Below are 20,798 nucleotides of genomic sequence, written 5' to 3'. Positions count from 1 at the left end.
TTCCTATGATCTCCCAAGAATTTTCTTCTTTTTTGTCTATTTTAATATTTTATCATTCTAGATTTTTGCAAGATAAAGAAAGTAATACAGAGGAACAGTTCTAACACATGAGCCAAGGCAAAAGGAGCAGTTTTAAAGAACATTACCACATCAATTCCAGGATGGGACTTTCTTCTAAGAACTTAGAAGAACCCTCTAACACAGGCCTTTAAGGCAAGAAAAATGATAAATGTGGTGGAGAGATTCTTGCCAAAGGCAGCAGAGGATAAGATTTTCAATTTAAGTAGTTCATTCCAGAGTTATCTAAATTATACCTGCATCATTTCTGGCTTTTCCCACAGGCAAGAATCAAGATCATTAAAGCTAGCCATCCATCAGCCTAGGAACACTTAATGCTAGGGCTGTTACAGTGCACAACTTCACCCAGAACACGTTAATTAGAGATGTTAGGGGAAAAAAAAAGAAGGCTGCAGTATTAGAATGGAGTAGTGACAAGATCAGTGGATAAAAGTTAGAATGTTGTATTATATACAAAAAAACACCACCTGATTTAGCTCAATATTTTCCATTTTTTGCAACTAGTTTCTTTTAAAGATAAAACTTGAAATGTGAGTGAAGCACTGCAAAATGGAGTGGACAAGGAAAGAAGAATTATGCCAGGAAGACGACACTTATTTGGCAGTCTCTGCAGCAGCAGCAGCAGTAATTTGACAAACTGAGCTATACTGCCAATGACAATAACACTGAAGTAAAGTTGTTTTTAAGATTACTTCGTAATTTCAAATCAATAAGCACTTTTAAAAATATTCTCCCTTATCTTCTTATCCTTGCAGGATTCTTGCAGACTAGACCACCGACATCTAAGGCTCTGATTTCTGCTCCAAGTAAGAACATACAGAGTATGCACACAGATATCAGCAATTTTAAAGTATGTTCTAAATTCAGCCAGTACAGCTAGATAACAACAAGACCTTTTGCTTTACAAGTCCAGGAATCAGACCTTCGACTTGAATCACACTGAAATCAGTGCTTGAGATCAAACAGTAACAAATCTACATTAAATCCAAAAGAGGCATACTTAAAAATGATGGCAATTTCCAGTAATCAGTATAATACCATTATAAGAGCTTTATGGTCTAAACTATGGGCTTTTTTCCCTTTTTTTTTTTTTTTACAAACTCATCACCTGAATACAAAATAAGTACAGAGCTTTTCACAAGGCACGTCAAATTCAGATCTTCCTAAAATATAAAAGACATCTTAAATCTATGATACAACATCAGTGATGCAGTTCAACTGCAGGGAAGTTCAACTTTCAGCATCACACAGAACTTAGGTTTGAAAATTCTGAATGCCTAGGCAATTCTACTCTCAAACAAGTCTTCCTATCAATTTCAGTTGCATTTGGACAAGCTGCACTATATACAGCACCAATCAACTGTAATAAAAAATTTTCAGAAAGGTAACAGACAATTATTAAACTCTTAAAGAGAAGGTATCATTAACAGTATTCAACATGCATTTCCACATGCTTTTTCCACTGCAACAGTGCTTTCTTAAGGGGTGTCCTTTCTCAGCCACCACCCACCCCCTCACCATGCCAGCACTACCATTCACTTGACTCTTGGCTGGATCACTGATAATTGTACCAGCTAAAAATAGGCCTTGACCAAAAGCGTTACTTGAAACCAGAAACATTTTTTTGATTGGCACTGCAGAGGAAGCAAAGCAGAGGTGGGAATGACAGTCCTCCAGGGGCTGCAGCTGCAGGAGGTGCCACTGGCATAGCCTAGAAAAGTCACTTAAAAAAGCGTAACATACAGCCTTTGCACTGCTTGCTCTGGACTAAACAGTCCTCCTCTGCAAGATGGTCATTCCTCCTTAGACTTGATGTTACTCTTTCAGTTCCTTATTTGTCAAAAGTAGAAAAGTCCTTAAAAGCTACTCTTTTCTCCTTTCTGTTGATTTGAAGGTATGGCTTGCCAACATGAAGGATCCATGAACTTCATCTTCCATCTCAAGTTAACTACGCTATCATATGACTGCTTTGCAGTTCAGTGGGTTAGTCAAGCACACTCTCTCTTCTGAAGTCCCTTTAAGTAGACTTACTCCTTTTAAGTAGATTGAGAGCAGCCCTGAGGAAAAGGACTTGGGAGTGTTGGTAGATGAGAAGCTCAACATGAGCCAGCAATGTGCGCTGGCAGCCCAGAAAGCCAACTGTGTCCTGGGCTGCACCCAAAGCAGCGTGGCCAGCAGGTCGAAGGAGGTGATTCTGCCCCTCTACTCTGCTCTCGTGAGACACCACCTGGAATACTGCATTCAGCTCTGGGTTCCCCAACACAAGAAGGACATGGAGCTGCTGGAGCGGGTCCAGAGGAGGGCCACAAAGATGATCCGAGGGCTGGAGCACCTCTGCTATGAAGACAGGCTGAGAGAGTTGGAGCTGTTCAGTCTGGAGAAGAGAAGGCTCTGGGGTGATCTTATCGCAGCCTTCCAGTACTTAAAGGCGGCCTACAGGAATGCTGGAGAGGGACTTTTTACAAGGGCGTGTAATGATAGGACAAGGGGTAATGGCTTTAAACTGAAAGAGGGGAGATTTCGATTGGATATGAGGAAGAAATTTTTTTACATTGAGGGTGGTGAAGCACTGGAACAGGTTGCCTGGAGAAGTTGTAGATGCCCCGTCCCTGGAAGTGTTCAAGGCCAGGTTGGATGAGGCTTTAGGCAACCTGGTGTAGTGGAGGGTGTCCCTGCCCATGGCAGGGGGGTTGGAACAAGATGATCTTTGAGGTCCCTTCCAACCCTAACCATTCTATGATTCTAAGTACAGGCTAATACATAAACACAAGCTACAATTCTTTATTTTACAGCATAAAGATCTAGTATGCCAAGTTTATCACTTATATCATTCTGCATTTTAGTAAGTATCTCGTGATCTGTCAAAGAAAGGAAGGATGGAGGAAAAAACCCCACAAGATACAGAGAATAGCCTCATTTTTAGTAGATATACAACTGTAGTCTAGATACCTGTTTGCTTTTGTCATATGTAAACACATTTTCTGCAGGCAAGTGTGTTTTTGTAGAAGGGCAGTGATCTTTGCTACCATTCATTGTTCAAAAGGTTTTACAGGATCCCTGTATTTTCAAGATCTACTTGGAAAAATAAAAACTGCTTTCTTGCAACAGTCACGTATTGCACCCACCATACACTTCAACAGCTCAGATCAGCTGTGGCTGTACTACGTACAGATACTTTCCAAGCAGAAAGCCAACCCTCCCAGCTCTCTCTGGTTTTGCCATTCCAAGAAGAAAAAGCAAGAGCCAGACATTTATGTGAGCATAAGCTACAGATTTTCTCAGGCTTCTGGTCTCGCCGGTGGCCAGTTGCATTAGGGCTTTTCCAGAGCAGTCCCACTCTTGCTCTTCCACTGGGATGATTTACATACAAACAGCATACTGATCTCTCCAGGACAATCTATATGTATAGGGAACATAGAACATTAGTACCCACCTTTATCACCTCTAAACATGTTAAAATGCTTGAAGTATTAATGTTTCTAGTAGTATTTCCAAGAGTAACTGATATCTTTCCCCCTCCTTGCCAGCAACAGTAAACGTTTCTGGGATTCACCTTCCTCAAAAACGTTAAAACCTTTTTTCCACCATTACAGACTGAAGATGCTTCACATGCTCACCATCTTCCCACTCAGCCTTACCACAGATCCAGTTGAAACACCTACACCAACTTTACTTGCTTCATTCACAGCTACTAATCAGGCAATAGCATAGTGAAGTCAGTTCTACAAAGCTTAAACTATCCCATGAAACAATTTACATCAAATATTATCCAGAGCAGAACAAAACATAGAAATGCATACAAGACAAAATGAACGTGGAAGAAGGGGAGATGTGATAGAGAAAAGCGACTCCATTCCATCCGAGTACTCTCTTGACAAGGAATCTTTCTTTCGTGCCTGCAAACAGGAAGTCAGCTGATGTAATCAGAGTGGAAACACTTCTACATCAAGAAGAGGTGTCCAAAGCAGCACATTGCCTGCACAAATGGGCAAGTCTTGAACATACTGGTTTCCACACGTAAGGCTGAGAATTAAATGCAAAAGCCTGAATTCACTTGTGAGTAATTTTGATGGTTACTGTCAGCTACTACTCACACTGAAGCAGTACCCTTTCTTCTTGGCCACAGTCAGTGTGAGTTCTAGGTTGAGAAACATCCCTCTCAAATTTTTTCTTCCTTAATGATCAGAACCTGTATGAAGAATTACACTTCTGTTCCTCTAGCTGCTCACTACTAACTAGGCATGGAGGGTGTGCTGGAGCCTGTTGGTAACAGCTAGTATCCTGTGGGCAACAAAACGGCTCCTTTCCTGACTCTTACTAAACTAGCTGTTCTGAACTATGGTTACAAACATGGGAAACATCCTTGCAAAATATCTAAAGTCAGGGAAGTTGTGACCAGCCTCTTTAGACACAAATTCACAGCTACAAATTAACAGTCCAGCTTGCCCTCATCGAACCATGCTGCACAGCGGGACCAGCAGAAGAAACATGGGTTGGACAGTAGTCCCTAGAGTGTCTCTAGCCCAGTGTGAGCCCATGCTGCCAAATCAGATCACCCCCTTTTTTGTTCACAGGCTTCAATCATCCACGCTGACTAGGAGCTGGCTCTTCTTCAACAGGAATGCAGAGGAGAACAAATCTCATGTATCCCATGGACAACTGGAACCAACCTCAACCAGATACTGGCAATTTGCATTTCTGAAAGGATCACAAAAACAGGGGAGGTGAAGCAAGTGGAACCCTGGGGATGCTGATCTACACCTTTCCAAAGCATGGAACGCAAGTATTGAAATACAAGTCAAGAGTTTAGAGTTTCTTCATTGTTAGAAGATGATGAAAATCCCCTAATATCTTAAGAAGATTCTTGTTAAAAAGGTCTGGATAGAAGTATTATGCTGTTACCAATTTCATGTCGGATAGTTCTTTCCTGAAGGGGAAAAATACATTGTTAAGACAGACATTAAAGTTACTTTTGTTGGAAAACAGTATTTGAGTAACCACACGGATTTTTATCCTTAATTAGGATTTCTGTAATTTAAAGAGCAAGTTCTGAGATCTCTTTTCCCAGCCAAAACTTAGAACTTACAACCAAAAAAAGTCAGAAATACAGCAACTGTCAAGTCAGTACAAAGCAGCAGTAGATACTACATGTACTGTTTTTTCTTAAGCTTTGTGTGAGCTATGATAATAATTTCTATTTTACAGACATGCAAGAGTTTTTGAAATCATGTACAGCTCATTTCCTTTTGACTGCTGTCATGCAAAGACATAATTATTAAACATTTATCTCTTATGATCATAGAATCATAGAATGGTTAGGGCTGGAAGGGACCTTCAAAAGTCATCTAGTCCAACCCCCCTGCAAGGAACAGGGATATCTCCAACTAGATCAGGTTGCTCAGGGCCTCGTCCAACCTGGCCTTGAATGATGTTACATTAAAAGTCAATGCATTGACAAATTGAAAATACAAATGAAAGTAGATTATAAAGCAAAGAGCACACAGTTGTTATAGATTATGCTGGAAAAAAAACGGAAAATATTGATAAAACACCAAGCAACTCTAGATTTAAAAATACCTGTTTAAATACAGTGCTCTGTTTGTGAGGTCCTGGGATATTCAATGTGTAACTAACCAAAACTCCATCCCCTGTTTAGAAAAGAGCCATATGCTCACTTCGCAAATGTCTGCGGCTGTTTAAAGATACACACCTCTGCATCGGAGATCGTTAGTGCACAGTAGGTGAACCTGAACTTGTGAACAACTGTCAGTTACTGCAGTGCCAAGTCTGGCACATCAGCATGAATGACTTGGCAGATTTCAGCTAAGTCACCTAACCTTGCACTGGAAAAGATACTTCTCCCCTGTTGCTCTAGATGAGCAACCATACTGGCTAAAGTCCCATGCTTTTGACACCGCTCTCTTTAAACACCAGTTCCCAGGGACAGGTCTTCATCGTCTCTTGCAATTAAACTCTGTGTCCACAAGTTTAGTTTGTTCTAGTGAAGGTCCACAACACCCGAGGGAGAATTATGTAGTTAAAAGCACAATCTGTGATAGTGAACTAATTTTTTTGTTTGCTTCCTAGTTACACTCTTTAAGAAAACAGTAAAAATACGCAACAGTGAGTGCTACATACATATTTTGTTCCTTTCCTATATTGCATCATCCTTAAAATAATGTGCTTTGTAACAGGTTAAAAAAAATTCTGCTTTGATTCTTCTCTGTCAGACAGCTAGGAAGTCTAAAAATAATCCACTAAAACAGTAAGCTGAATGACAGTTATAATTAGTTACTCGGTAGCGATTGTTGTTTGATAGGTATTTTATTTGTCATAAAAGCTTTAAAATAACAAACGAAAACAAAAGCAAATGAAAAACACTGTTGAAATCCCAAACTTTGATATCAGCAGACTATCTAGTCTGCTAAGGACCAACTCTTCATTTTTCAGAGAATGGAAATATCTTAAAAATTTAACGTGACACAGAAGTTTATATAGTTTGGAACCCTGAGGCTGAACCCCAGATTTTTAGACTAGTGCAAAAAGTATATTAGAATATCTTTTCATGACATATAGCACAGATAATAGCTCAACTCAAAGTGTTTCCCATCAGGACATCTCAGAAAATCAGGAACCTCCCTAGTATTAAAAGGATGGAGTAATCATATCTGATCAAGTTTTTCTACCAATTTTATCTCTATTTGTTCTCCTTCTGGTTTTGATCATTAAAGTACAACTCTCACTATAATTTGTGGAACTCTTCTCTTGTTTCTATTCAGTTCTGAAATCTGGTATCTATGATTAGACACAACACTGTAGTTAAGTCTGGTTTAGTTTGTTCAAGGTCTCCTTTCCCTTCTCCCACTAATTAACACATTCTTAATTTAATTCACATTTTCATCTCCAGCTGGTAAAATTTCTTTAAAGACAGAATTTGCACTGTAAGCTGAAAGCACTATTAAACTATTCAATGAAATGAGCTAAAGGTTTCAAGATTTTTAAATGCAGAGCACAAAATGCTTTCTACTAACATTTTTAGAAACTTCACTAGGAAAACATTGGTATGATTTAAAGAAAATTAACTTTTCTACTGCTAGCCCATCCTCACATCAACTGTGCTGCAGTGTTCCATTAATGCTACTAAAATCAATGCAGTGTTAGGAGAATTCAAGTAGTAGTCAAGTGGTTAATCAAAATGCAGCCCAGGGGACCACTAACAGCCCCCTTCAGCATTACTAATGCAGCTTGGCACTGCAGTGGAAAATATTCACGTGTGGTCTTCTGCACAGTCACTATGCTGTGCTGCAACAGTGGGTCTTGAAAACACACAATTCTCCCCAGCTCCACGCTACTGCCTTTGTGGGAGGCAAATGGACAGCAAAACAGGAAAAACTGCTTGGTATTATATACAGTGTGGAAAAAGAATACAATAGATTAGGCACAATAAATACAAGTCAGAGCAAAGCATTACCCTGAGAAAGCTGTAATCTTGGCTATTAGAACCAGTGCAGCCCACATCCTATTACATCCGGTACACACTGACATCTGAGGGGACAACTAGTTTGTTTTCAAGGCATGACCATACAGAACGTTACACGTATTGTTAACCAAAAAAAAGCCTACTGCAGTCTTCTTAAGGAGGACTTAAGCTATCCTCAGGGGGACAGCTTTGGAAATTCAAAATAATGTGCAATATCTTACCTTTTGTTAAATCTAGTTTGTCTCTGCAAGTACAAAACTATGGGGTGAACTAATAAGGCTGTTACATGTGCAACAAAGTTTATCGGAAAGCAAGCCATAGAAACAAACCCATTGATCAGGAAGTTACCTTAGTCATCTTCCCCACCTAAAGGGCTTCAGTGTGTCAGACCCAAGTCTTTAGGAAGGAGGACATGGAAATACCACGACAAAGGTCCTTCTCACCATAGTAACACTAAAAAAAAAAGCCTGCTTGCAGCATTGCCAAAGCTGACTTGTCAGCCTGCCTCGCTACATATTCACAAAGGATGCCAGATATCTGACAGGCATCCAAGCCATCATGTCTTAGATGACAATACTGAAGCCTGCATCCTAACGAGTGACTTCAAAGATGTTAACACTAAAGTTGTTAAAAGATAACTCAACAGCCAATACAGCAGAACAAGTTAACTCATAAGGCAGAAAAGCTACGGAAACTTTGAACATCAAAAATATTCTCCTTCACCGAGCAGGGCTGCATACAGCATCCTGATACTTAACTATTCTTAGTCTTACAGAGAGTTGTCCAAGCATCAGCTATGTACAAGGGGAGGTGTTGGGGAGGGTTTAACATGAACATTCACCTTCTCATTTTCATGGGATCAAAGACACACAATTAAAATCTCCCAAAGTGACACTTTTCAAGGCAAAAGAACATTTTGTAAACAACCAGTGCGGCAGAGTTTTCTATGCAATTATACTATCTGAGGTGTTAGATGGTTACGCGTATCAAAAATTCTGCTTTTCTCTGAACAAGCACAGTAGAGTGATGGCAATGGCCTCATAGCACCTGGCCTCTTGCATTAAATTAACACTTTTTATTTTAAAAAAGTTGTTTTGCAACTGCATATTCAGAATTAGTAGCACTATTATTTAGCAGTGTTCTAAAGCCTGAGGAATTGAAACAGTTTCTTTTAGTTTGTTTAAATCAAGTTTTTTCCCATAGATGCCAGACGAACGCAGTGAAAGTTCACAATTTAGAAAAAAAATCCACACCAAACCACCCCAAATCAAAGCCCCAAACCCAACCCACTACAAGCAAACCCTACAGCCCCTGCTTACCAAAAATTCACATGAAGAGAACAGAGGACTGATTCTTTGATCATGTTTGTGCAAGCAGATTGCCCTATCTGATGAAATATGCTTAGTTCAACACTGTCCCACAAAAATCAAGGATTTCTTTCATAGTCATCTTAGAAAAGCACAACTGTTAAAAGCCAAGTTGCCTAAACCAAACTGATCTTGTGCCTGTCACATGGAACCAAGGATTCAACTACAACAGAAGCAGCCATGTAGACAAGCTCTGCCTGAAAGTGCCATGGTATCACATCGCCCCATTTCCATTTAACCATCTCCAAAACAACTTTAAATTTACTGAGAGTGTTATTTGTGGCAATGGCTCAAAGCTTCCTGTTCCAAAGGCTGATGAAAACTCTTATCTGCTAGGCTCCCAAGGTTTAGATTAATACTTTCTTGTGTGTATGGGAATATAGTACTTCCTACAAATGCAGAAAGGATGGCCACCAAGTATCTTAAAAGCTTTTCAGATACAATTTGGATAAATAAGGGCGGGGGAGAGAACTTTATTGCTCCTGAAACCAATCAGCTGAAGCCTTATAAGCATCTTTATTAACAATTCACTCTTTCATAAATGAAATGGAAGTTCTGAAAAAACAGTTGAAAATTGTCAGTATGAAAACAACCAGATTGTTCACTCTTTTTGAGGAGGGAAGAAGAAAAAAAGAAAGTATGCTTATGATTTTACGCATGCTCTAAAGACGAAAAAAAAGTAACATCTAAGCTCCTACTCAAGCTACCCAAGGTGTTCCACAGCTTTGCTTTTTAACATAACCTATGCAGCCTCATCCTCTTGCAGCGGTCCCATCCTCTCATCCTTTGAGATTAGCATTAAAGATATTTGTGATACCAAGAGCTCATGTTCTATTACCCTTTCACATCACCCAAAATAGAAGAGAAGCTGTTTTGCTCTTAGATTTCCCTCAAAGAAAGATGTTTCAAAACTAACTTCAGAGGAAGAAACCAGGTATAGCACCATGTTACAAACTCTAAACCTAAACACACTAAGGATATGAATACACAGCACAGTCTTCATATATATTAACAATGCCAGTTGTCTGAGAGTCTGAAAAGGAAGAGAGAGATTTCTGGTCTCTAAATGAGAACTCAAAAATGAATCAAATAAAAGTTTGAGTTCATTTACTTCAAAGACAGCTGAGTTACAGTCCACACTAAATCTTCGACATTTCCCCCTACCAACTGTTACCACCTTCTCATTATGAATGAGCATAATCCAGATGATTTTCTTCAGATCTTATTATCTGCCAAAATCTCTACACACCACCAAAGAGTGATATTTTCTGCTGCAGATTTCACCACTGCCGCCTCAGTTCTACGTAACGCTTGACAGCCAGAGGTGGAACAATTTATAAAAAAGAATAAATAAAAAAATAAATCCACTTTTCTTCACAGCTCACCAAATAAGCAGCATAACTGATGAAGGGACCTTTGTAAAGTGAAGGATAACTTTATTTCCAAACAGTCCCTAAATTTTAAAGAGAGTCATATTCTTAAGATGTTTGCACATCTGCCCGAAGTACAATTATAAATCTTGGTCAAAGCATATGCTTTATTTATGCTGGGTAATCTCCAAATACCAGCATATCCCAGGTTTCAGTATGATAATGAAGAGGCTACTCCACTGAAAGAAAAAGTTATGGGCTCTGTACCAAGGAATACCAATCACATAAATTGCTTGTTCAGGCAACGGTGGTCAAAGCAGAGGCTAAAAATTGATCAAAACTGTTTTTAGGAAGCCACAAACATTTCTTTTAGGCTGTTACAAGGCACAAACAGCCATGATGGCTACCGTTTGGCTAGATATTGTTCAACTTCTGACTGTATTAATAAACTTAAAATATAGATATTTTTTTTTTCCAAACTATTAAACATTTTGATTATTTCCCATGCCAGTGCCGCCTCCTTCCTTTGATGACTGGCTCTTTTGGACAGGGTACTGCTCATTCCTTCATGAAGGAACTTTAATGGATTATAATCTTAGCATAATACTCCAAGTTCTAACACCTCCCGGTTCAACACTTATCTTGACCCTCCCAGACTTTGCGTCTCACATTGCCTAACACTTTCCACAGACTACATTCTGTTTTGTTGAACACTATTTAAAAAAAAAAAAAAATCTTTGATAGTCAGGTTCTTCCCTAAATGTTCTTTTCTTTTCTTCAAGAAACTGTCCTACTTCATCTTTCTGCTACTGGTGCTATCATTTATTCACTAGGAAAACCTAAAGAAGCTGTTGACAGAAGTTTTTGAAGTCATTTAGTAGCCCTTCAAATGACATCCTGACTACAAACAGTAGTTACAGTTGTTTTAAAAGGAGCTACAAAACTCATTATTATTAAGTCTTTTCTCATCCATATGGTTCAGAGGAAATTTTTTATCTGCTTTTACACCTGTAAGGCTGCAAAGGCTGTGCATTCCTTTATTAACAGTCCTGTTCATAAAGGAATTAACAGTCCTGTTCATAAAGTTCCTTTATTAAACATTCCTTTATTAACAGTCACTGAGTTACAGGCAACTGCTGCCCACTAGCACAGAGCAGATCTGTTCCTTAAGGGAATATGAACTATGCAAATTAATTTGCCCAGGCAGCTGCAATGACCACTCTCTAAAGTCGGGGTATATGTGAACCCAAAAGAATATTCAAAGTATCAAAAAGCACATAGAAGATTTTTTTTTCTTCATTAGAAAGAAAGATGATAGATTCCATGTTGCAATATCGAGTGGCTGTGGTAACTAAAGGTGGTTTTAGCTCAAATGTAGTGCATTAGAAGAAGTAACCTTGCAAGTTTATCAATTGTAAGCAAGAGTTTTCCTGGACCAACAGACACTTGTGCCATCAAGATGTATACTGGGCAAAAATTAAATACCCTCTGACCTCAGTTCATTGAGAAAAGTCAGCATTGTAAAAAATTGATTTTTCAACCACTTTGCAACTGACAACTACTTCTCAACATCCTCTTTGTTGTTACCTGGATTACTTACGTAGTCACATTAAAACTCTTATCTGAGCTAAGCTAAAACAATGTATATATAAACTAAGAAAACATCCATGCATTCTAACACTATAAACATTCCCTTTTTATACTATTATTCTAGTTGTTTATTCAGAAAAAAAAGTGGACAGGAGTGAAATTTAAAAAAAAAAAAAAATCCATATCTGGTCCAATTGCCAGTGTCCTTAATCTCACAGAAAATAATTTTGCAATCCGTAAATGTGAGTCACGGTCACATACCAGTTGTGTTTATTAAAGTCAAATAAAACATAACCTACACAGATCTCAGTAAATTGGCCCTGGAACTAAACCAGGATTCTTGCATTACCATGATCCTCTACCTATAGCATATGGACAGTGTTCTTAGGACTGCTTTCTGAATACAGCAGTGTACCTAAGGAAAGAAGATTCCACTTGCAGAGAGGTTTTGGGAGGAGAAACGTTGACTAATCATCATCATCATCTCTGTTCTTCTTAGTTTGCAGATAAGAGAGTACTATTTTTTTTTTTCCACAGAAGTGATGCTAGCACTTAAAATACACAATGCAGAAAAGCCCATAGCACATTCAGATTGACAAGTCTAGCCTGCCATGGTAGTCAGTTTTAAATTATAATAAAAATACTGTGTTTTGCTCTTGAGTTTGTGTCCAGTCATAACCAGCAACAAGGACAAATATTTATAGTATAATCACCATCCAGCTACTCTATTATGTCTTATTTCATCACTTGTATCTACTCAGGTATCATATAACACATAGTAAATTTTACACAAGGTCAGTGAGGACGAAACGCAGATTTCAGGATGATTACTGACTCCACTATTTACTATCAAGGTTTACAAGCAGTGTCAATAGCTCCTAAGGTGCAGCTTAAGCCTGCATGAAGCTTCATGTATTTCAGAAAGGCTTTCCATAGGTAAAGGGACATGGTTATAGAGATTACAGAATCAGGTCTCAGTGTACTGTGACAGCTAAATCCAAAAATAATAAATGCATGAAGTAGCTCCACTGGAAGCAGGACTCCCTTAGGAAAGTCTGCTAATGACACTGCACTGTTGCACTGATGAACTAGGAAACCAAATGCTTAATTTACTTCAGAGTTTAAAGCAGCTACACCAAGGCAAAAAAGATTTGCAAAAAAATAAATTCAAGAAGTTTTTTAAAAAATTTACTAAAAATATTAAACATGCTGTTGTTAGAAGTCCTCAACACAAGGACATGGAGCTGCTGGAGCGGGTCCAGAGGAGGGCCACGAAGATGATCTGGAGAGAGGTGGTGGATGCTCCATCCCTGGAGACGTTCAAGGCCAGGTTGGACAAGGCCCTGAGCAACCTGATCTAGTTGGAGATATCCCTGTTCCTTGCAGGGGGGTTGGACTAGATGACCTTTGAAGGTCCCTTCCAGCCCTAACCATTCTATGATTCTATGATTCTATGATCCAAGGGCTGGAGCACCTCTGCTACGAAGACAGGCTGAGAGAGTTGGGGCTGTTCAGCCTGGAGAAGAGAAGGCTCCGGGGTGATCTTATAGCAGCCTTCCAGTACTTAAAGGGGGCCTACAGGAAAGCTGGAGAGGGACTTTTAACAAGGGCGTGTAGTGATAGGACAAGGGGCAATGGCTTTAAACTGAAAGAGGGGAGATTTACATTAGATATGAGGAAGAAATTTTTTACATTGAGGGTGGTGAAGCACTGGAACAGGTTGCCTGGAGAAGTTGTAGATGCCCCATCCCTGGAAGTGTTCAAGGCCAGGTTGGATGAGGCTTTGGGCAACCTAGTGTAATGGAGGGTTTCCCTGCCCATGGCAGGGGGGTTGGAACTAGATGATCTTTGAGGTCCCTTCCAACCCAAACCATTCTATGATTCTATAAATACTGTGGTGGTCCATCGAGAAAGAGTGCAATTACTAAAAACAGCTAACATGAATTTGTCTAAAGTCAGCATTAAATTAATCCCAACATGTTTGCTTTCTGTGATCACTTCATAGCCTAGCAGCTGGATAAACTATTATAAAGAAAACACTAGAAACATCATGCGTATTTGTATACATGCATGGTTCAGCTCCAGTAAAATGACAAACTGTTGGGTAACAAAATGCCTTCTCTACAACAAATTTCAGATTATCTCAGTTGCTCTAGCACAATAAAAAAGGATGCTTTTGAAATATAACAGAAGAAACCAACACTGTGGCTGGTATTGTAATCACAATGTTTACTCACCTAGTTTATTTTCTGAACAATTCCTTCCTGACTTCTAGAAAAGATATTTATATTAGGATTTTACTGGAATCATATGGCTTCCAGAGTTTGCTACTGTCAGGAAACTGCTACAAAGACAGAAGTAGAAACAAGTTTTTAATTTCCATTTGGCTACCTCTGATCAGATGAATTTCCACTGATAACTTCAAATGGATGAATGGTAGACACTTTAACACAAGGATTAGCTTCAAGCTCTACTCTACCCATTGGTACTATCCAGCCCAGAGATACCTGAACAGTGACATTATCCAAACAGGCACCAGAACAATACACTAATCAAACCTTAAGAAACTGTTTCCTAAAGATTTTTCTGTTATTGCTCTTTAATATAGTTTCAGATATTTTAAACTTAGTGTATGTACTGTGAGTATAAAAATCATGAATCTAGCAAGCTCTACGAATAACAAAATTCAGTTTACGCTCAGAACTGATGAGAGGTGTTTCCTAGTCAGATAAGAACAATAATCCTTTGCCCTTAAATGTATAAGCAACAACAGAAGTATGATTCTTCCAATTATCTGCACATCCATCAAAATAACAGCATTAAGTCTCTCTTTTGTCCAGCTATAAAAAGAAAATATACAGGGATGTTTTTCATTTCATACGTAGCCCTGAAACTATAGTAATACTGCACTAGCTCAATTTCCATCAAATTGGAAGATCTTCTAACGAAGACCTTGTGCTGTAATCCTTGTGGTAGCAACATGGCTCACCCTATCAGTAGTCTGCAGGTGCTATACCTCTTCAGTTACATGTTTCTAATCAGCCTTCTGTCTAACCGAGATGAGAGACACAGGGGAAAAAAGGTACCACAAGGCAAGCAGTAGTAAACCACACATGCAAAGAGCTGTTGTAAATGCCTGTAAGCGTATTTTTACTACGTGGCAAGAGAGACACGAAAGCCTGTCTCACCAAGAGATAACACACCTTTAATGTCCTGGTACAGACAAATGCAGTTAGGACAGAGCAGCTGAGACAGCCACTGCGCTGGTATGCTGGAATCAGGTAATCACTTGTACATCCGCTCTCCCAGACTTCCTTCCAGTGGCATTACCCCACCAAAGGTAGCACCTGCTTCTCTCTTTTGACAAATTTAAAAGGATAACACTCTCCCAACAGAAGTATTAATTTTTACAGAAAACTCAAGCACAGGCAAGACTTAGAAGGACAACTATCAACCTATTAACCAAGTTGCCCTAACTCTTCTGCTCTTTTTGGGACTGCAAAGGTCACTAGCAGAGCAGACTTGGACCCTTCCATGGGTCAGGACAGCCAGCACCTGTTTAGACTTGACAGCAGAGCAAAATACAGGACAATAGACCGGACAGTATAAAGAAGATTTATTCCGTGTACCAACAGTTTTCACAGCTGGGAACACTTAAGGAACTGAGGCATGCAGGTGAAGAGGCCAGCATGGCATTCTACCACCACAGGATGACTCAAATGCTTTGAGAAGTTGCGAGGGTTGTGAACAGTCCATTCACTGAAGACAAAATTAATGACTTCAAATGGTGTTTTAGAACACATACTTAAGCTGAAGGTGCCAGGTAGGTCATCTCTGTGTGTCAAATCATAAGAACTATTACGCAGAGTGGGGAGGGACATTTTTAAATCATAACCAGGAACAAACATGATAAATGTTTTCTTTCCGTTAATAACTAATAAAGTGCATATGGTAGAAATTAAGAGTAGATTCGTATCAAACCAAGTAATTAGGCTTAGAGAGAAAGTATCTTCCCAGTTTCATTGTCTTAAAGTGCAATCATTTAAAGTATGAAACATCTACTACGAACAAGGTAGACTACATCTCTTTGGCAGAAAATTTGGTTTTCTTCAATGTGTTCAAGTCACCATAGAAAAAAGTCTTCCTCTAAGCTTGCAAAAGACCACTGGACTTAAGATTGGCATTGATACAGATTAGACTTTGAATTTTTATTTTTCTAAGACATTCCAAATATCTAGCACTGAAAAATCTTGTATGGCCAAGAGAGAAAAATACAGATTAAACAGACCATAAATATTTTAAACAATTGCCATACTCACCTGCTACATTAAGCTTTTCGACTGCTCCTAAGCTCGGAGCAGGAGTGGTAGTATTGTTGGTAGAGTTTGCTCCTGTTCCGTTTAGTACAAGATTTTCCACCTTGGACTCTAGCTTCCCAATGCGCTGCAGGATATTATCCAACAAGACAGCAAGTGTCTTCTTCAAATCTACACATGAAAATGAAAAGTTAAATTGTTTAATAATGCAATGCACGCTGTCAGACAGAATCAAAAAACAGAGACAAGAATGAGACTGGAATATATATAGACGCTTTGTCAGTGCAAATCTTTGTCATTAGGAGTTCTATGCTCTAATGTTCCCTACCATGTTCAGCCTCAGATACAAGTTTCCCTGGACGTGGAAGTTTGTCTTCCTTTGTATTTTGTAAAGCACACTGCAATTCATACATATATCCTGTATTCAAACAAAAACATCCTTCCCAAAAAGAAGGGACAGCTTTGACCCAGTACAGAAACCACCTCCTGCATCTCCTCCACCACAATCAAGTTCTGCACTGGCAAAAAAATGTTAAGTTCAATCTTTCTGTCGTATACACACCATGTTTGCCCCATCTCTGGAAGTGTTCAAGGCCAGGTTGGACGAGGCTTTGGGCAACCTGGCGTAGTGGAGGGTTTCCCTGCCCATGGCAGGGGGGTTGGAACTAGATGATCTTTGAGGTCCCTTCCAACCCAAACCATTCTGTGATTCTATGATACACAAACCACCATGAATCACCAGTTTCTTTTCTTCAGCCTGTTGGTAATTGCCTCTACCTATCTATTTGGTCTGACACAGCACTTCCTTCACATGGAAAGCAACGAACAGTAACAGGAGTTTGCATATCAAATGACAATCGAGAAAGTTCTCTGATATTTTTTCTTTCCCTTTTCTTTTGTTCAGATTTCTTGAACTAACACAGACAGTTGGGCAAGCTAAAAGAACCGTGGGCAAGAGGGGAAAAAACAGACCACTATCAGACTAAACTGCATAATTATAGTGGCAACAAGCCAAAGAAGATGAAAGTATTGTTCTTTGTTCATTTACCCTTTTCTCAGGATTAAAGAATTCAGTATCATGAATTTACATTATTTTCCAATTTAATTACACAAAATAATTACATGTGCATATGTATAATACATTTTCTGCTTTCCACAACTTTAGAATCAAATAACTTTCTGATCTGTAACAGAAAATTTTTCCATACATCTGAAGAGATTCCTCTGCCCCAACATCAGTTGTATTTTTGCCACATTTGTGTTCCCTTTATTTTTTTGCCATGAATAGCCCAATTCTTGTGCAAATGAGAGCGTAAATAAGAAAAGGCTATTACTTTTTAAAAAGCATATAATTCTTTTTTTCCAAATAAAAGGAGAGTTTTATTTATTCCATGGAGCCATAAAGTAGATCTTCTTTATAACTGTGTGCTTTCCTTTGTCCTTTAAAGACAAGAAGATGGAATCTTAAGCACTAATGATTATTTTTCTTTCTAGGTCTAGAAGTCACTTAATGCTATAGTATGCAGAAGGAAAGAGCGGAGCAGGGCTTTAACATGAACAAAACCATGGTACAAAAGGGGGGAAGAAAACTAGGAAAAAAAGTAGTAAAAAAAATTTTCAGGAAACAATGAGGAAGAAACATAGCATACATAAAGGCATACACAGACCAGAAAGAGAAAAATGGGTAAACATTGTAATTTTTTAATACTGACACTAAAATATTGATATGCGACTGCTTATCAGAACAACAACAACAAAAAAACATTGGAGGCTAGTTTGAGAAAGGGGAGGCAGAAGTACAGGTTCTTAATAATTTTTGTAAAACAACTGTTTAATGCAAAAAGAGTCTATCCAATACTCGCACTGCATGTCTGGACTACAACTTTTAAAAGGAAAGTGTTTGATCCACCTACCTGACAGGTGAATATATGGTAGAAAGAAAAAGTGAGAGAGCCAACAAGCTGTGCAATCACAATTAAGGAATGACTGAAAACTTTTTGGGTGGGTAAAAAATTGCCAAATCCAGCAAACTTAAAACTTATTCTTGAACATGGAAAGCGTGACTGTGCTCGCTAATAGCAATAACAGGATAAGATTAAAAGAAATAAAAAGGCTAAATAGCAAGGGTGTTACATTTTCATAAAATAGTGAACCAGCTTCTACCCATTATCAGTAATGTTAGTCATTAAAATGTTTATTGCTGAACAGCTAACCTGATCATTTGCTATCAACAAATCATTTGGTATACCAGACAGCACAAACTAACTTACTATTTTGCATCCTTCCAAACTCCTTAATTGAAAACACCTGTCCAAACTTGTCTTCAAACCTGAAATTCTTCTCAGCCATAGAACTTGAAATTTCTACACAAAACTTAGCTTTGCCTTCACAGAAGCGTTACAAAAGTTATTTCATCCACTTTCACATGCAGTTTAACTTCTCCTGGGAAACTTGACCACTGCTGGGTTACAAGTCAACTTACTGCTCAGCAGGATTTGGAAAAGGAAATGAATGCCACAGGCAACAAGCTGCAGGACGAACTTAGCTTAAGGATATCCTGTACCCTCAGACCTAGCTAGAGCACAGATTAATGCGGTTACGCTTCAATTTCTGGAGACATTTTGGGGTTTAGTTTGTTCTTTTATTTTTGGTTTTTTTCTTCTTTTATTCATCTACCATCAAGCACAGTTACAAAATAATGGGACACTGATGATGTCTATGTAGCAGATAGGGTTTTGGTTTAAGCATACACACACAATTCTCTACAGATTTCTACTTGCTTGGAGGTCTTCAACCTAAATATTGATCTAGTACCACTCCATTTAGCTTATGCTGCTTTGTAAGATTACAATACCAGTAGAGTTCAACATGCAGTCACAAATCAGTAGCAGTTACAGAATAAGATCAGCTTGTTATTTAAGTAACAAAGCAATATAATTGTTATCTATGTTTGGGATGATAACCTCAGCCTTACAGGCAAGCACCTTGACACCAACTCGAAAATTCATTTTCTTAGAGGAAAAAAGTGGTAACAGAAACAAGACAGAGAGAGAACCTCCCAGCAGGATATTTTCATCACATGTAACAAAAGAGTATCAAGAGAAAACTAGCGAAAAAGGTGCAGCTATCATCCGTTGCATCCTAGTCCATTCTTTGTCTAAGCCTACAAAAGACATCTCTCCATTTTCTTCGAAGCTGAATATTAAGGTAAAGGAAACAAATCTAGGTGACTAATTAGCCAGTAACTTTCCAGGTAGCCTGAAACTGCATGGTTAAGTAGGAAAGAAAGTGAGTTTAAAAAATACTAAACAAGTAAGGTGTATGATGTGATGTTAACAGATTTAAAAGAGACTCCAGCTAACCTGAAATAGGATTATATTTTTATTTTCATAAAAATTTCATTTTCATATTTTATTTTCCGGTCATATGCTTCATTCTTTTCTGCATGCTTTCTCTCACACATGCACACAAACTTAACTCTCATGTTGTACAAAACAGGAGAGAGTAAGCATTAAAACCTACTGCCAAGCAAGGCACTGAAATTCACAAAAGGAATTCTCTACCCTGAGGCAAATACAATACATTTAAGCTTAATTTAAGCTTATACATAAACTTAAACATTAAGTAAATTGAGTGAATACAGAAGTGAAGTGGAAAAGAAGAAGAAATAAACATAGCGGGTCTCCACTTTATCAGTAAGGCAAGTTCTTCCACAAAGAATTTCTTAGATCTCTGACACGCAAACGGAAAAACCTCCCAAGTTTCTCAAAAACAGCAAAAAAGTTTATTTTAAATGAAGTTCTAACAAATAACCTGAGGCATACCAGATATAGCTACTAGACAGATGCAGTAAAATCTAGCAGTCAACTTCACTTCCAGATGACTTGAAACATAAAATTTGTCTCATTTCATACTTACAAGTGAAGACTCTTTTCTACATCTGTGCAGAAAACCCACAGTGCAAAGTACTGTCAATTGAGCAGCATTATGAAGTAAAATGTTTGGACAATTAGAAAAAAACCTTAATCAGATTATCATCTAATCCAGAGCATACACTTACCGTATGCTGTCACTGTCCCAACGTAAGGCCCATCAACCACATTTTTATTTTCTTCGGCCAATGCTTTTATGTATCTTTTGCTGAGATCCAAAATTTGCTCACGCAGGACTGAACTGCTTTCATGTTGCGTTTGCTGCTGAATAGTAAAATGCAGAAGCATCATTCCCCAAATGAAACCAAAAGTCACCAGAAAAAAGCCAAGTTTCTGAGAGGACAGCTTCCATGGAGAGAATGCCATGATTCCCAACAGCTTCACACAGTTACTACAAAGGTTCCTAAAGCACGAAGCCAAACAGCAAGTTCATGGTCCAGGTATATAAATATCACAGAGCGGGACTCAGTCTTATTCCAGCTCCTTAGTCAACGTATATCCGTATTTCAGTTCCATCCTGTGCAAGAGGAAAGAAAAGAAATAAAGTTACCACAACATATAAGAAGTTTTTAGTAGCTATACTAGGTCTTCACTCTAACTGGTACAAAATAGGAGTAGACAATAGGCTTTCTTTATAAATGTTTAATTTGTGTCTATCAACACTG

At 38.5% G+C, this 20,798-nt stretch overlaps 1 protein-coding gene across 1 annotated transcript in view; it reads right to left on the bottom strand.

Moving 5' to 3' along the window:
• Positions 1-20,596, bottom strand: part of MGAT5 (alpha-1,6-mannosylglycoprotein 6-beta-N-acetylglucosaminyltransferase) — a 76,344-nt gene extending 55,748 nt beyond the window's left edge. The window contains exons 1-2 of the mRNA XM_009984222.2: positions 20,262-20,596; positions 16,205-16,372 (exon numbers count right to left, since the gene is read on the bottom strand). Of these exons, the coding sequence (XP_009982524.1) occupies positions 16,205-16,372; positions 20,262-20,499 (406 nt within the window). The 5' untranslated portion in view covers positions 20,500-20,596. The remainder of the gene's footprint in view (positions 1-16,204; positions 16,373-20,261) is intronic.
• Positions 20,597-20,798: the final 202 nt, after the last annotated feature.

The sequence above is a fragment of the Tauraco erythrolophus genome, chromosome 8 (assembly GCF_009769465.1).
Source record: "Tauraco erythrolophus isolate bTauEry1 chromosome 8, bTauEry1.pri, whole genome shotgun sequence".
NCBI lineage: Eukaryota > Metazoa > Chordata > Aves > Musophagiformes > Musophagidae > Tauraco > Tauraco erythrolophus.
Note: the sequence above shows the minus strand (reverse complement) of the source record. Positions and strands in the feature narration are given on the sequence as shown.